We start from the raw sequence: 18,680 nt of genomic DNA on the forward strand, positions 1-18,680 counted from the left end.
AGAAAGTAAGGAGATTTTAGAACTTACTTTATCCATAGTAGTTAAAATAAAACATTTGGATGCTTAAAGGGGTACACTCAGCTATCAAGACTTATTTTTCTTCTGAGTGATTGAATTACTATGTTATTACTAATTAAGCATCAGTATTTGCCCTTAGGGAAGTCCAGTCCAATTAGATAGAGGAACCTTAAGCACATAAAACATTTTTTTAATCCTCACCTGAAGATATGTTCATTGATTTTAAAGAGAGAAGAAAGGGCCTGGGGGAAGAAAGAGAGAGAAATATCAACTGGTTGCCTTCCTAATGCAGCCCAAATGGGAACTGAACATGCAGTCTAGGTATGTGCCCTGTCCAGGGATTGAACCTGCAACCCTTTGGTACAAGACGACGCTCCAACTAACTGAGCCACCTGGCCACAGTAGCACATAAAACATTAAATAATGATATGTAATAGAATGTGTGATTAGGTATCAAAATAAATAGTGTAAAAGTCTTTTGATTTTAACAAATACAAAAAATGAACCAAACAAGTCCAGAAGTCATAGATTTTTGGCAAATCTGAAGTCAAACTTCAGCCCCTGACTTCATGATTTGAACAGTACACCTTTTTATACTGCATTGCTGCAGAAGTGTAGTAAACCTTATGGAGAAGGTAGGATTTGAAAGTTAATTAAATTCAAGAAGGAGAGGCCATTACTAACCTTTTATAAATTTGGCAGACAGGGTTTGAATGGTTTGTTCAGAGGATGGTGAGGAAATTGGACTTGATGGACGATTCTTTATTGGAATCTTGAAAGATGTATGCTGGTGAGAAATAGGAGACCAAGACTGAAAAGTTATAAAGAAACAAGATTGTGAATATTTGAATTCTAGGCAGAGTTTTCATATCGTCTTAAAAAATAGGTAGTTGACTCCTTTTTTGAGCATGATAAAACTAGAATTTAAAGAATATTAGTCTGGAACTTAATTGAAAGGAAGAAATATAAAATTTGGGGGGTTAAGTTATTGTAACTTTCCAAAAATTTAGTGATTGAGCCTGATGTAGGCTTTTGGCCACAGAATGCAATTGAAGGCACAGATCCTAAGGAAAATTTGAAAGAAGTGTTGACAGGTTTTTGTGTTTTTTTTAAAGATTTTATTTATTTATTCTTGGAGGGGAATGGAAGGAGAAAGGAAGGGATAGAAACATCAATGTGTGAAGCATGATCAGCTGCCTCTGACACATGCCCCAACCAGGGACTGGACCCGTAACCTAGGCACATGCCCTGACTGGGAATCTGATCTGTGACCTTTTGCTCTGTGGGACGATTCCCAACCAACTGAGCCATACCAGTCAGGGTGACAAGATTTTCACTAGGTCATAACTTGTATTAATTTTGGTACAGGCAAAATAGAGCTTAGTGAGGAATATAGTAGGAAATAAAGGAGAGAGAAGAGTCAAAAGATAAGCTCTGCCCTGGCTGGTGTAGCTCAGTGGATTGAGCGCAGGCCTGCGAACCACATGATCGCAGTTCGATTCCCAGTCAGGGCACATGCCTGGGTTGCAGGCCAGTTCCCAGCAGGGGACGCATGCAAGGCAACCATACATTGATATTTCTCTCTCTCTCCTTCCCTTCCCCTCTAAGATAAATAAATAAAATCTTTAAAAAAAAAAAAAGAAAAGCTCGAAGAGGAAGAAATACTGATAGCATAATTTTTGGCTAAAGGATATATATTACTCAAGTAGTAGTTTAAATCTTAAGATGTTAATTTATATAACATAAACAAAGAATACTATGTTAATAGTACCTTCTCTATATAATTGCAGATCTCTACAGTATGGAAATCAATTCATATATCAGTCAATGCCACGGATGTTATCATTATGGCTTGATTTTGGTGCTAAGGCATATGAATGGGAAAAAGGTATAATTCTGTATATAAAATTTTAAGGAACCGAGAAAAATTATAATTTTTGTATTAAATCTGATTTGGCTTGACAGTTTAACTTATTAAAAGCTAAGAATGAATTTGGTGAATACGATTTTATAAATTAGAAAGTCAGCTATAATTGAAAAATAAATTTAAAAAATATTTTAGGTATGAGCAAGAAACTAAATGTTAAAAATAGGAAATACTAAACATAGACTTTTAAAATTAAAATATTCTTACTTTATTTGTAACCAATATTAGTAACCATATTAAAATATGGCTAGTAACCATATTTGGTTATTAAAATATGGTTACTAATATTCTCTTAGTTCAGGTGCACAACATAGTTATTCAACATTTATATACCTAACAAAGTCATCACCATGAGTAACCTGGTACCCGTCTGTCATTGTATAAAATTATAATACTATTGTCTGTATTCTCTATGCTGTACATTACATCCCCATGACTTATTTATTTTGTAACTGAAAATTTGTACCTCTTAATCCCCTATATTTTTTTGAACCCCACCACTGGCAACCATCAGTTTGTCATCTGTGTCTATTTCTGTTTTGTTTTGTTGGTTGGTTGGTTGGTTTTTTTAAGTAACTAAACATAGACTTTAAAAAAATTTTTTGAATTTATTTATCTTTAGAAGGGAAGGGAAGAAGAGAAGGAGAGAAATATCAATGTATGGTTGCTTCTGGTGCATCCCCCACTGGGAACTGGCCTGCAACCCAGGCATGTGCCCTGATGGGGAATCGAACTGCAATCTTTTGGTTCGCAGGCGTGTGCTCAATCAACATAGACTTTTCAAGTAGTTGAAGCTCAGAGCCTGCAATTGAAAATCTGCTCATTCCTTGATGAAGTTAATAGATACTGAAAAATACTGGTTGGAGGAGTAGGTGGAAGCTCTGTACCTCCTCGAGCAACCAAGTTTATGAACAACAAATATTTAAAAACCAGAATGCAACCAAAACAGAGAGAAAATTAAACTATATCAAAGTCCAAGAACAATGAACCATTCATCCAGATGGGTAAGAGGGGTGAAGTCAGCGGCTGGCAGAGTGGGGTCATGCAGGAAAAGTGGCCAGACCTACCCAGGTGCACAGGCAGTGGTTGGCAAATCCCAGACATGGGGTGACAATGGGCAGACTCAGTGAGGGCACAAGGCGGCTGGCTGACTGCAGCAAACCAGGCAAAGGAGCAAGCAGTGAGACAGACCCCGCAAACCAGGGCCCCAGTGCCGGGAAATAAAGCCTAAAAACACCAATTGGAAAAACTTTCGGGGGTCGAGGTGCCAAGAGAGGCTCCCAGGCTCACAGACAGTTCATTGGAGAGACCCACAGGGTCCTGGAGGTAGCACAAGCCCACACACCCAGGAACCAGCACCAGAAAGGCCTAATTTGCTTGTGGGAAGCAGCAGAGGGTACTGAAATCCTAGAGAAAGTAGAAAAAAAAGGCCATTGCCCCTCTCTGACCCGGCCCCCACATACAGTGTCACAACCCAGCAATGTGGGTTGCCCTACCCTGGTGAACACCTAAGGCTCTGCACCTCATATGTGACAAGTGCAAATAGACTGAACCATTATGGCTCAAGAAGAAGAACAGCTCAAAGCCTCAGAGCCAATACTTCTAAGCAACCAAGAGAGAGCTAACCCATCAGATGTACAGTTCAAAACACTAGTGATCAGGATGCTGATAAAACTGGTTGATTTTAGTCACAGATTAGATGAACAAATGAAGGCTTCACTAAGCGAAATGAAACAAAATGCACAGGGAAACAATAGTGATGGAAAGGAAACTGGGACTAAAATCAGTCGAGTGGGCCGAAGGAAGAAAAAAACGACCAAACAGAAAACAGTGAAGCAAGAATTCAAAAAAATGAGGAGAGGCTTAGGAACCTCCAGGACATCTTTAAACATTCCAACATCCGAATTATAGTGGTACCAGAAGGGGAAGAGGAACAAAAACAAGTGGAAAACTTATTTGAACAAATAATAAAGGAGAACTTCCCCAATCTGGCAAAGGAAATAGACTTCCAGGAAGTCCAGGAAGCTCAGAGAGTCCCAAACAAGTTGGATCCAAGGAGGAACACACCAAGGCACATTATAATTTCATTACCCAAGATGAAAATGAAGGAGAGAATTCTAGAAGCAGCAAGAGATAAGGGGACAGTCACCTACAAAGGAGTTCCCATCAGACTGTCAGCAGATTTCTCAAAAGAGACCTTACAGGCAGGAAGAGGCTGGAAAGAAGTATTCCAAGTCATGAAATCCAAAGACCTACATCCAAGATTGCTCTATCTAGCAAAGCTTTCATTTAGAATCGAAGGGCAGATAAAGTGCTTCTCAGATAAGGTCAAGTTCAAGGAGTTCATCATCATCAAGCCCTTATTATATAATGTGTTAAAAGGACTTATCTAAGAAAAAGAAGATGAAAAATATGAACAGTGAAAGGACAGCAAACTCACAGTTATTAACAACCACATGTAATACAAAAGCAAACTAAGCAGACAGCTGGATCAGGAGCAGAACCATAGAAATGAAGATCATATGGAGGGTTAGCAACAGGGGAGTGGGAGGAGAAGGCGGGGAGAAGGTACAGAGATTAAGTAGCATAGATGGTAGGTAGAAAATAGATGGGGGGAGGACAAGAATAGTGGGGGAAATATAGACTCTAAAGAACTTGTGACATGGCCATGAACTAAAAGGGGGGGAATGGTGGGGGTGTTGTGCAGGGTGGAAGGGAATGAAGGGGGAGAAATGGGACAACTGTAATGGCATAATCAATAAAACATATTAAAAAAAGAAAAATACTAGTTTAGGCCAAATAATTTACTGTAAAAATTACAATAGACTGTAGCTTGTTCTGTTTGTTTCTAGTGAAAATGAATGGCCCTTAAATTTTTTCAACAGTCCTAAATATTTTTTTCTACTTGGACAGAGAAAACTATATTTTCAAAAATTGGCACATGGCCTGGTTTGGTACATGAGAATAACATACACTAGTCTTATTTATCCATGGGGGATATATTCCAAAACCCCTAGTGGATGCCTGAAGCCTTGGGTAGTACCAAACCCAAATCAACTTCTTCAGTTCTGATGGAAATATGACAGCAGTTTCTTCATTAGCAGACACAGCCTCTCCAGTAATTTTTCTCTTTTATTTTTTAAAGATTTTATTTAGTTATTTTTAGAGAGAGGGGAAGGGAGGGAGATAGAGAGGGAGAGAAATATCAATGTGTGGCTGGCTCTCATGCACCCCACACTGGGGACCACTGGGGGCCACTAGGGACCTGGCCTGCAACCCAGGCATGTGCCCTGACTGGGAATCAAACCGGCAACCCTCTGATTCAAAGGCTGGCACTCAGCCCACCGAACACTTATTTATTTATTTGTTTGTTTGTTTATTTATTTATTTATAGAGAGAGGGAAAGGGAGGGAGTAAGATGAAGAGAAACTTAGATGTGTAAAAGAAGCATCAATGGGTTTCCTCTTGCAGAACCCCCACCTGGGACCTGGCCTGCAACCCAGGCATGTGCCGATCTGGAATCAAACCAGCAACCTTTTGGTTTGTGGGACAAAGCCCAACCCATTAAGTCACACCAGTCAAACGCCTCCCCAGGGACTTTTATATTTTTCAGTACACACCTATTCCCTCCCAAGTCTGTGTAACCATCCATTATATGCAGTAAATGAGGTAGTGTCACTTATTTTAGGGGATCCCTTGCTGAAGTCTTTGTATGGGCTCAATGCTTCCTGGTGCAACACATTGCTGTCATTTGGAATAGGTTTTCTGTTCATGTTTTCTACCCACGTATTTAATGCCTTTTCTATCTTAACTAAGCACTTCTCACATATTGTGGCTGTAACTTTTGCAGTGTGAGGTGTGATAGTAAAGCTATGTATTTCTTTTTTCTTCTTCACAACTTCATGGATAGAAGAGTCTTCTTACTGTAGATCTTAGCAACCTCAGCATACATTTTTTTTTCTTTCTATATTGTTGAGAACTTTTGCCTTTTCACTTAAAGGAAGCACTACATGGCTTCTCTTTGGAATATCTGAATTGTCATCACTACTCCTGTGCTTTAAGGCCGTTATTAAGATAAAGGTTACTTGAGTACCAGCACTGCAATACTTCAGTCAACCTGATAAGTGAGAGGGGCTGTGAAGTGACTAACATGTACAGTGTGAAGATGCTGGACAGAGTGATGACTCATGTCCTGAGGAGGGTGGAGCTGGGATAGCATGGGATTTCATTATGGTACTCAGAATGTTGCGTAATTTAAAACTTATGAATTGTTTACTTCTGGAATTTTCTATTTAATATTTTCAGGCAGTAGTTGACTGCCAATAGCTGAAAGCGTGGAAAGCAAAACTGGATAGAGTGGATTACTATAAATCTTAGAACTTTTTAAAAAAATAGTTTTTTTGTTAAATGAACTGTTATACTCTTTTATTCTTTTTAACTTATTGGTATTTTTTAAACTTTGATTTTTCTTCCAGCTGGCCGCTCTGATCGTGTACAAATGAGAAATGATTTAGCTAAAATAAACAAAGTTATCACAGACCATACAAGTCAGTTAGCTCCATATCAGTTTTTGACTGCTTTTTCACAATTGATCTCCCGAATTTGTCATTCTCATGATGAAGTTTTTGTTGTCTTGATGGAAATTATAGCTAAAGTGTTTCTAGCCTATCCTCAGCAAGCAATGTGGATGATGACAGCTGTATCAAAGGTAATGCATTAATTACAGGCGTGTTTTCCCATTTTACATGGCATTGATTATTTAGTGCTAATATGTAGATTCAGTTTCAAGGTTTGTCTCTTAGATTTGTAGTAAAACACAAATTTTAAATACTTAAAGCAAGAAATTAAAGCATTATGATTCATTTTAAAATTAAAAAATATTTACCACATCAAATGAAGTGAAAGTGACTAGTGTGTTTAAAATCAGTCAGCATGCCTTTTCTTTATAAAGTGTATAAATTGTTAATGCTTGATAATCTATTTTTTCCCCAAGTGTTTTAATTCAAAATACCTGAACTTATTAATACTATCAAAATTTTGTTGCATTAAAATGGAACTTTGCAACTTGGTAAATATGTTTATTTAATAAATATTTTAGAGAATTAAAAAAATATACAGAGATAAAAAATTTTCACTCTAATTCATTAATATGTTGATGTATTTTTTATATATTTTCCATACACATTTTAGCCCTAATTTTAATTACATACATAAATAATTTTATATTTTTTACTTACGATTATTATAAGCATCATCGCATGTTATTAAATATTCCTTGAAGATAAAATTTTAATAATTGTATAGAATTCTATAGTAGTTAGTTATATTTTAACTACTATTGATCATTAAGGTTGTTTCCAGTTTTTTGCTATTGTAATACGCATCTATATTTATTCTCACTCCCTGTTACTACTTCAGGGTAGATCCTAGGAAAGAAATTCATCAGGTCATAAGAGAGCAGCATTTTTATGACTGTTGATAGTATTGTCAAATTGATTTCCAGAAAATTTATATCAGTGTAAACTTTCATCGTGCATACTTTTAAAGTTGATAGTTGTTAAAAAGTTTTGTTGTTATCTTTTTAAAATCTCATACAAATTGCATTTTACTTTCTTTTTTATGGCAGTCTTCTTATCCCATGCGTGTGAACAGATGCAAGGAAATCCTAAATAAAGCTATTCATATGAAAAAATCCTTAGAAAAGTTTGTTGGAGATGCAACTCGTCTAACAGATAAGCTTCTAGAATTGTGCAATAAACCGGTATTATCATAAATCTTACTACTTTATAGGCGAACGTTATATAATTTTATATAAAACTTCTTTAGGATTTTAGCAGGTCTAAAATGCTATTGAATATTGGTATACACAGATTTTGAAAGGCATCAAATTGTATAACGTAAATTTAAAAATGTGCAGTTTACCTTAATAAAGCTGTTTTTAAAATTGCTAATGTATGTCCCTTTATCAAATATCCTCCGAATTTCTAAAAGTTCTTAATATAAATTCTTCCAAGAGTAAATTATTCGTATTTATTAAAAATAACTTTAGGTGGAGGATATGAAGTAAGCCATATGTAAAATACTTAATTGAAGTTGTGTCTGTGATTGTTTTCTCTCATATCTTTAAACTTTCAAAACTTACATACATTAACCTACATACATGAGAGGAAAGAAGATTGGCATTTTGGTTTTCATTACTTCAGTACACATTTTATTACCTGCCAGGAGACAAGCACTATGTTAAGGGGAACAGCGATGCATAATACATGTTCTCCGGGCTTGACGTGCTCATGGTCTCACAGGAAACTAAGCAGATGGTTATTATCTAGTGTAACAACTACTTTTTTCAGTAAATTTGTGAGTGGAATATGAACGTGCTTATAGGAGTGACCCACTATTCTATCTAAGGAATTGGAGGGGGAAAAAACTCCCTAAAGAATGTACAGAAAGGCAGAGGAGGGCGTAGGGCTAGTTATAAGCAGAGAGAGAGACACTCTTTATGAGGTTAATAGCTATATTTCTCCTTGCAAATATTCACTAATAACTTTATAGGTGAGAAAATAGAGACTATTCTTCAATACTGAACATCTTGAAAGTGTAATCTATTTTTCTATGTGAATTCTATTTGATTTCTGATATACTTGATATTATAAAAAGTGGTGTTATGATAATGGCCAGCATTTATTAAACACTGGCACTTTAAAAAGTCTCCAGTTCTTTGTCTGAAACCTTTGTTGCCCACTACATTTAGGAATTCTGAATTTTTCAGATTTTTAAAGGGAATGGAGTGCATATACTATACTTTATATTGAGTTTCATAATTGGATACCTAATTGTTTCTGTAGTGAAACTTATTAATCTTTGCGCTAAGTGAGAAGTTAGGTATTCTTTTGCTGTCAAATGAGATATGGTACCATTTACAGAGCTATTTGAATTTTCTAATGTCTGGTAGTGGATTATATCCTTTATTATTATCTCCTTTAGTCATTTAACAATCCTATGATGTAGTTATTATTGTTGACTAGGTAAAAGAGTACAGAGAGATTAAAATGAGATAATGTGTATAAAATATTTAGAAAACTACAGATTGTGGAGCCATTGTAGTCAAGATACTTCAGAACTGAAGTTTTATTTGGGGTAAAGAGTTCTATAATTCAAGATAAACAGAGAAATTAAAATATACAATTTTTCTCCCCCAGGTGGATGGAAGTAGCTCTACGTTAAGCATGAGCACTCATTTTAAAATGCTTAAAAAGCTGGTAGAAGAAGCAACGTTTAGTGAAATCCTCATCCCTTTACAATCAGTCATGATACCTACTCTTCCGTCAATTCTGGGTACTCATGCTAACCACGATCCATTTCCTGGTCATTGGGCTTATATTGCAAGTTTTGATGATATGGTAAATTTTAGTTTTATATTACTGTGACTATGTTTTTTTTATTTAGTTAAAAATTTCGAATTCAGTTTAAAAGTGTTTTTCCTAGAGATTAAGTGAATTTTACTAGCAAAGTGATTGGAAATTCAGAAAAGTAAAACTCTCTTATACTGATGAACAAAATTAATTGATAAAAATCCTGTGTCTAAACTAGTACATATTTTGATTTTTCACATGCTCACATTTGTTTTAGTATGACTATAATCTTTATTTTTTCACAATTTGACTTTTTTCACACTCTTTTTTTGTCTTAAATATGGAGAACAGAAAGAAAGAAAAGCAATCAGGATTTCTTGGTGTTTTTTTTTTTGTATTTTGGAAGGAAGTGAAATTCAACAAGGAAGAGCTTGATTCTTTTCTGAAGTATGATATGTGACTATTTTTTTCAACTTTATTGTCCAATTCAATATGTGACTATTTTAAAGGAATGGTACTAGAGGACTTCTTAGTAAATACTTTTTAAAAAAATATATTTATTTATTTTTAGAGGGGAAGGGGGCCCCCTACTGGGAAACCTGACCTGGCCTGCAACTCAGGCATGTGCCCTGACTGGGAGTGGAACCAGCCATCCTGTGGTTCACAGACAATGCTCAGTTCACGGAGCCATGCCAGCCGGGGCTTAAATACTTTTGACAACTATGTTTATTCTAGCACTTCTGACTCCAAACATGTTTAACTGCTTTAGAGCCAGTTATTAAACCACATAATGCAATCATTTTAAATTACTTATAATCATGCCTTGTTTTTAACTCAATAATATTAAGCTTATTTACTCACCTCATTAGGTAGACTTGATTTTGGAGCAGTTTCTTTTTTTAAAAAATCAAGTTACTTTTGACTGATAAACATTTCTTACCATTAAATCTTTTTAAAAACAGTGTCATAGCCTCTGAAGAAAGGTCCTAAAAATACAAAATCTTTTAAACATTGTGACTGCTTTAAAGGGCTATATCAATTTGGATGTATATGTACATGCATTGCTGATAAAATAACCCTTTTATTTCATAGTCATTCTTAATGGGTGAAAATATGTCTCTACTCATGGGTAGCCATTATTTTCATAGGTCATAGATAATTAAAATAGATTAATAAAAGAATAAATTTACTGCATATATAGATTCTTTTTATTATGTTAGGTAACACAGTATTTAAAATACAATAGATATTTAAATATAGCATTTCAACTTTAATGTATAATATATATTTTATCATCTTTTAGGTGGAAATTCTTGCTTCTCTTCAGAAACCGAAGAAGATATCTTTAAAAGGATCAGATGGAAAGTTCTACATCATGATGTGTAAGCCAAAAGATGACCTGAGAAAGGATTGTAGACTAATGGAATTTAATTCCTTGATTAATAAGGTTGGAGACAGTTTGCTTTTATTTTAGAGTTAACTATAATTACTATCAGTGTGACATGAGCTTTTCAGTATGTAAATATCATCACTGTCAAGAGAAAATGAAATGTATACTGCCTTTCATTATATTTTTAATTAGTTTTTAAAATTGGGATAAAATATACATAACATAAAATTAAGCATCTTAACCATTTTTAAAATGTGTTTTTTTAAAAAGATTTTATTTATTTATCTTTAGAGGGGAAGGGAAGGAGAGAAGGAGAGAAATATCAATGTATGGTTGCCTCTCATGCATCCCCTGCTGGGAACTGGCCTGCAACCCAGGCACGTGCCCTGACTGGGAACTGAACTGCAATCTTTTGGTTTGCAGGCCCGCGCGCAATCCACTGGGCTACACCAGCCAGGCCCCATCTTAACCATTTTTAAGTGTTCAGTATAGAGTCATTAAACAGAGTGACATTGTGCAGCCATCACCACCATCTCTCTCTAGAGCTCATTTTTAAATTTTGTTTTATTTTTTCCATTACCATTTAGTTTCTTGTACCATCCCCTGCAGTCACCACACTGTTGTCCATGTTCGTGAGTCCTTTTTCCTTTTTACTTGATCCTTCCACCCCCTAACCACCCCCCTCCACAATAACTGTCATCCTGCTCTCCGAATCTGTCTCTGTTTTGCTTGTTAGTTTAATTTGTTCATTAGATTCCACATGTAAGTGAAATCATATAGTATTTTCCAGAGCTCTTTTTATCTTACTAAATTGAGACTCTGTATCCACAGAACAGTAACTATTTACCTTCCCAGGCCCTGTTAACCACCCTTCTCCTTTCTGTCTGTATGAATGTTACTGCTCTAGATACCTCCTAATAGTGGAATCATACAGTATTATCTTTTTTACTGGCTTATTTCACTTAGCATTATGGCTTCAAGGTCCATCCATGTTGTAGTATGTCAGAATTTGTTTTATAAGGCAGAATAACATACCGTTGTATGTTTATACCACGTTTTGATAGTCCTTTCGCTCATCAGTAGACACTTGGGTTGCTTCCAACTTTTGGCTATGGTTAGTAATGCTGCTATGAACATAGGTTATGCCTGTTTGAGTACCTGCTTTCAATCTTTTGTATATGTACTCAGAAGTACAATTGATGGTTTCGCTTAATTTTTTTTTACTGCTAACAAAATTTTATTAATTGCAATAGGTATAATTTTCAGTGTATACCAAACCACTTTAGTAAGACACGGGATGAGTATTTTGCTTGAGTTTCCAGTTCTCTTTTAAAGTAGATTTTGCTGTCTTGGAGACTATACTATACTGTAAAAAAAGTCTTCTCGCCTTTTTTTTTTCTGTATCTCCACTTATCCCTTCAAAGTTTTCAAAGTTGCCTCTGTGGCAATAAGTATTTTTGCTGGTTCTACCTGCTGAGGTCTGCTTTTTCCACATGTTGATAGAATTTAATTCTCAGTTACAACTCCTTCAGCCCCTGCTGGCTCCACTGAATTTTTGTTTTCATCCTCTAAGTTCTTTGCTTTTTGCTCTAGTGATCCCTTCAGTTTTCTGTGATGTATTTAGCAGTGAATTACTCCTCCTGGCTGAGAGCTTCACATCTTCTGTATTAATTGTGCTTCTTTTCACATGTCTGTTGATAAGAGAATTGCTGCTCCTCAGCCCTCCCTCCTCCTCCTTCTCATTCATCACAGCAGCCAGTCCAGGCAGGTACACCAGAACACCGGTTTCACTTAATTTTTAAAAAATAAGATACTGCTATTATTATATTGAGAAAAATGTCTAAGGTATATTCATGAGGGGATTTTTTCTACTTAATGTTTAAATTATAATGTACGTTTTATGTCAGATTTATGTTTTATGTTTCAGTGCTATAAAGAAAGTGTTAATTCTGTTTTTATCAACACACTATTTTAAAAGTGATCACTGGTAATTTTTTTTGTTTTATTGTTAAGTACCTGATTTCTGTCTCAGAAATGATAATGTGAGATCTCATTAAAGGGTTATTAAAAATAGTCTTAGGTACTTTGAGTTATTCTATAGCCAGGTACTATAAATGCACAGATTCTCTTTTTGTATTGATAAAAAATAGACCATACTGTTGAAGGATTTGAAGGATGAAACACTACTGTTTTTTCTAACCTTTTGTCCCTGTTCTCTTATGTTCTTCCCACATACTACTGATACCCCTTTTATTACCTGGAAAAGTTAGGGACTTTAACATAGAAAAGATAAAGCAGCAGATAAGTTCATTTTTCATAAAAGACAATTAGGCTTTGTGCTTAGGTTAATCCAAAGTAAGTTAAAAAGTGCCCTGACTGGGCGGCCCAGTTGGTTGGAGCATCGCCTCATAACCAAAAGTACGTGGGTTTGATTCCTAATCTGGGCACATACAGGTTGCAGGGTCGTCCCCTCTCGGGATGTGTACAGAGGCAGCCCATCGATGTTTCTCCCTTTCTTTTCCTTCCTCTCTCTCTAAGTTCAATAAAAACATATCTTCAGGTAAGGATTTTTAAAAATACATATTTTATTAATAATGCTGTTACAGTTCTACCAATTTTTACCCCCTTTCCCCCTCCACCCGGTACCACCCGTTCCTTCCGACAGTCCCCTCCCTTAGTTCAGGACCAAGGCTCATGCAGGTAAGTTCTTTGGATACTCCATTTCCTATTCTGTTCTTAACACCCCTCTATGTTGTACCTACCAGTTTGTACTTCTTAATCCCTATGTCTTTTCCCCCATTCTCCCCTTTCCTCTTCCCAACTGATAACCCTCCAAATGCTCTCCATATCTGTGATTCTGTTTCTGTTCTGCTTTGCTTTGTTTGTTTTCTAGATTCGGTTGTGAATTCATTGCCATTTTAATGTTCATAGTTACGGTCTTATTTTTTTAAGTCCTTTTAACATTTCGTATTAAATGGCTTGGTGATGATGAACTGCTTTAGGTTTACCTTGTCTGGAAAGCATTTTATCTGCCCTTCCATTCTAAATGATAGCTTTGCTGGATAGAGTGATCTTAAATGTAGGTCCTTGCCTTTCTTCCTTGACTTCAAATACTTTTTTCCAGCCCCTTCTTCCCTGCAAGGTTTCTTTTGAGAAATCAGCTGATAGTCTTATGGGCTCTCCTTTGTAGATAACTTTCTCCCTTCCTCTTGCTGCTTTTAGGATTCTCTCTTTATATTTAATCTTGGGTAACTTAATGATGATGTGCCTAGGTGTGTTCCTCTTTGAGTCCAAGTTCTTTGGGACTCTGGGCTTCAAGAACTTCCTAGAAGTCTATTTCCTTCACCAGATTGGCGAAGTTTTCCTTCATTATTTGTTCAAATAAGTTTTCAATTTCTTGCTGTTGCTTTTTTATTTAAAATGCTGTTTGGTGAATTGGTAAATTAATTTCATGACTAATTATTAGTATGTTATCCTTGAAGCTCCCTGGGTGATTTTCTGATATAGCAGATCAAGTGGCCTAGCTTTAGTTTATATATTTATCTTAATTGGCTGTATTACTGATTATATCATTTCATTACTGTTCCCTTACATTAACATGGTGAAATGAAATAGCCTGGTTGTGAAAAACTAGAGTTTCACTGTGTTGGCCTAGGAGGCACATACAGATCTTTACATGGGAATCTAATGCCATACTGTTTTGCTGACGTTTCTGTAGCCTACTTGTTCCTAAAGTTTAAAATGTGTTTTTGGTCAGTGATTGGGGTTTTGAATTGGACAGTTAACGATTATAGGTATGTATGCTTAGATTATTTGATACCGTCCCAGAATTAAACAAAATACGGTTTATCCTTTGCTATTGTATTTCAAGATTAATCAGAGATGTGGAAACCTTTTATGCTAGAACAGAATTTTTCCAATGAAATTATAATATTAAAGAGTAAGAAATACATTCTGAGGATACCATAAAACTCATACTTTTATTTATACCCTTTTGAAATAATCAAAATTAAATAGCAGTCTCTGTGCCTGAGTACTTAATGTTTCAGTAGTATTTGTCATAGTTAGATATATAACTATAATATTTTTGACCACAATATTCTTGTCACATTTGGTTAATAATTTAAACAAAGGACTTACCCAGGTGATTTTTAATAATTTGGAAAGAGATTAAGGACACTGTTCAAGTAGTTTCCTGGCTCATCAACACCAATGGTAAACTTCGGTTAACCTTCTTTTACTATGAAACGAATAATCTTTAGCTATATTTTATGTAACATTTAGAAATATTAATTTTTAAGTTTATGTTTTTTTTAATAGTGCTTAAGAAAAGATGCAGAATCTCGTAGAAGAGAACTTCATATCCGAACATATGCAGTTATTCCATTGAATGATGAATGTGGGATTATTGAATGGGTTAACAACACTGCTGGCTTGAGACCTATTCTCACCAAACTATATAAGGAAAAGGGTACCAAAATTTTTACCATATAAATAAGTAAATGCATATAATAGCTGCTAACATACCAGGTCTGTCCAGAAGGTATCCAGCCACGTACTATGAAAAATAGAGACATTCATTGAAGAAGATACAAGGTACAAGAAACATTGTACACGGGACAATGACGTCTCAGCCCCCTTCAAAGTAGGCACCTCAGGACCTCACACAGCCATCATCTGCCCTGTCATATTTCCCTGAATCTCATCAATGGTCTGAAATCTCTTCCCTTTCAAATGTGATTTTAGTTTTCAGAAAAGCCAGAAGTCACAGGACACATCTGGAAAGTAGGACAGTAAGGGGGCCGAGTCATCTGATTTGATGTTTTGCCAAAAAACTCTGCATGAGATGTGATGCATGAGCAGGTTCATTGTCACGATGAAGCTGCCAATCACCAGTTGCCTAGAGCTGCGACCTTCTGAATCATCTGAATAGTTTCCATGGAGGAATGTTCAGGGTTAATGCAAAATTTGATACAGATTCGCTGCTCTACTTGCTCAGTCATTGTGGATGTGACAGCCACACAGCCCACCTGGTCACTCAAAAGCCTCTACCGCCCCCCACTGACTAGTACAGTGAAGTCATCATTGTTCACACATGTACATTCCAGTCCACTCTCCTTGACTGCCAGGTTACATCGATGTCATGCAAAATGTTCTAGTTGTATTAATAATGGCTGGACTTCTTCTGGACAGACCTTGTATATTTGTTATTGACATATGTCATTGTACGTTTTCTTGGTATAAACCATGATGAAATTTCTGTTCAAATGAGATTCTAGATACAGAAGTAGTTAAGTGTCCTTCCTGATTCCCTCCCTCCCTCCCTTTCTTCCTTCATTCGTTGTGTTTTAATTCCTTCTTTACCTCTAAAAGGATTGAGGTAGCCTGCAAAAATGTGTATGAAAATGTGTTTTTCACAGAGTTACTAGTTAGCAATTCTGGAATTACTTTATGTGTGTACTAGACTTTAGCAAACAAGTAAGTAGGTTGTGGCTAATGGGAGCTGGGTTTTCAATGTCAGAAAAAGAAAAGGAAAGGGAAGGCTAGAATGAAACCGAAAGTATTAGATTGGAAGTGGAGCCTCCTACAGACCAAACCTGAAATAATATGAGCACCAAAATAGATGATAGTGTTAGATTACAAATCCACACCAATGTAAACAAATGAATAAATAAAGAAGTACAAACAGTTCTTCTCTACAGTAAAATTGCAATGAATAAATATGGAAGATAAAGATGGAAATAGAAAATCACCAGTTAGTAAATGCCATAGTATATAATTGTTGCAGGTGGTGAATCTCAATAGATGCTGAAATTAATAGGGAAAGTATGACAGGTTATTTATAGAGTCTCAGTGTATATCCCTGCAAAATAGCTTATTAAGGACAAAGTGAAAAACGGTAACTTTGCAGTGTAAAATCAAAAATAATTGCTCAGAACACTTTAAAAATGTCAACATAATAAAAGACAAAGACAGAAATTTCCCAGATTTGAGAACATTATGGAGGCAAATGCAATATGCTATCCTAGATGGGATCCTGACCTAGGAAGAAGCGTAGTAGTAGGACAATTGGTGAAATTTGAATAAGATCTAAAGGTTAATTAATTAATAATATTAGAACATTAATTTTCTGATTTCGATAACTGTACTACTGCAATGAGAAAGATAAACAATGAAAAATCTGGGTGATGAATATATGGGAGCTCTTTATATCATTTATGCAAGTTTTATAATTCTAAAATTGTTTCTAAATAGTTTTTAAATGCATGAGATGCAATACATTAAAATATATATTAATTTATTAGAGTGAAGGAGAAAGTAAATATATTAGTTTTCTAGGGGTACTGTAACAAAGCCCTACAAACTGATTATAAACAATGGAAATTTATTCTGTCCCAGCTCTGGAGGCTAGGAGTCCAAAATCATGACGTCAGTAGGGCCACTTTATCTCTGAGGGCCCTAGGGGAGACTCTGCTCCAAACCTTTTTCCTCTGGTGTTGCCAGCAACTTTTGATGTTTTTTGATTTATAGATGCATCAGCCCATTCTCTGCCTCAGTTATCATAGCATTTTCCCTATGTCTTTGTCTATTTTCTCTTCTTTTAAAGACATCAGTCATATTATATTTAGGGCCTGCCCTAATGACTTCATCTTAACCTGATGACAAGGGCAAGCACCCTATTTTCAAATAAGGTCACATTCATAGGTATCAGGGGTTAAGATTTCAAAATATTTTGGTGGAATACAATTCAGCCCATAACGTTAAGTAAAATTGATAAGTTACTATATTATGGGTATTGTGCTAAGTATGATATATACATATATAATATTTATTAGTGTTAACAAGCCTATAATTATGTATAGCCTATGATATATACATATATAATATTTATTAATGTTAACAAGCCTAATTATACCTTCTTTATGAACAGTGCCAGAGAGGCTAAGAAATTTATCCAGCTCATGTAACTAGTGTGTTGCAGAACTACAGTTCAAACGTATTTGAACCTGATTTCGAGGAACTTGCTGTTGACTATTTTATTTAGAAAGATGAAACATTATATAAGTTTTAATTACTGTTATTGGATTTAAATATATATATATTTTGTACTTTATCATGAAAAGACAGTTGAACTATGCAATGTTTGACTCTGGGAACTTCAAATCACAAAATCACCCATAAAACTTTTAGCTGTGCTTTAGGTACAAAAAGCACCAAACCAAGGCAGACCTAAAAGGCATTTGATAGATTGGAGTCAGACCAGTCATCTGTTGTGGCTCATAAATATATATCAAAGAAAAGTTCCTCTACTTCCCCAGATAATTTGCATTGTGCAAGATAATAATTTAAGAACCAGGTTAATCTTACAGACTAGCTTTGACGAGAGGAAGTTATTTCAGAGCACCACAGTGAGTTTCACAGTAATGATCCAGTGTGGACCTGTACTGTGTCCTGACTAACAGAGAGGTCACTGTAATTTCAGTGAGGGATGCAGCACTCACATTGGACTTATTCTGAGTGCCATCTTCTGGTGTTGTTTGATCCCAAACATTGACGTCAATTATAATCGACAAGGAGATAAATTTACATATGCGTAATTGAAAATTTTCCATTCTTGCTTTTGAATACCATTTGAATTAAAGTAGACACTTCTTGTCCTAGTGTAACCACAAAAACAATAACAACAGCAACAACAAATGTCTCTTTCCTCATTTGGCTTGTGTGATTAATGGAAACCACTCTACCTTGCAGGAGTTTATATGACAGGTAAGGAACTTCGCCAGTGTATGCTACCAAAGACGGCAGCTTTGTCTGAAAAACTCAAAGTATTCCAAGAATTTCTCCTGCCCAGGCATCCTCCTGTTTTTCATGAGTGGTTTCTGAGAACGTTCCCTGATCCAACATCATGGTAAGTTACCAAGATTGTAATACATTATTGTTGGAATTTAAAAAGTATTTTAAATGTGTTGCCTGATATACGTGAGGATATTTG

At 35.6% G+C, this 18,680-nt stretch overlaps 1 protein-coding gene across 1 annotated transcript in view; it reads left to right on the forward strand.

Moving 5' to 3' along the window:
* ATR (ATR checkpoint kinase) overlaps positions 1 to 18,680 on the forward strand; it is a 126,947-nt gene that overhangs the window by 97,014 nt on the left and 11,253 nt on the right. The window contains exons 37-43 of the mRNA XM_037037454.1: positions 1,809 to 1,906; positions 6,421 to 6,653; positions 7,572 to 7,706; positions 9,145 to 9,345; positions 10,601 to 10,744; positions 15,008 to 15,158; positions 18,440 to 18,596. Coding sequence (XP_036893349.1) covers positions 1,809 to 1,906; positions 6,421 to 6,653; positions 7,572 to 7,706; positions 9,145 to 9,345; positions 10,601 to 10,744; positions 15,008 to 15,158; positions 18,440 to 18,596 — 1,119 coding nt within the window. The remainder of the gene's footprint in view (positions 1 to 1,808; positions 1,907 to 6,420; positions 6,654 to 7,571; positions 7,707 to 9,144; positions 9,346 to 10,600; positions 10,745 to 15,007; positions 15,159 to 18,439; positions 18,597 to 18,680) is intronic.

This window comes from Sturnira hondurensis, unplaced genomic scaffold, assembly GCF_014824575.4.
Source record: "Sturnira hondurensis isolate 20B ecotype Veracruz unplaced genomic scaffold, ASM1482457v3 Scaffold0023357, whole genome shotgun sequence".
NCBI classification, from domain to species: domain Eukaryota; kingdom Metazoa; phylum Chordata; class Mammalia; order Chiroptera; family Phyllostomidae; genus Sturnira; species Sturnira hondurensis.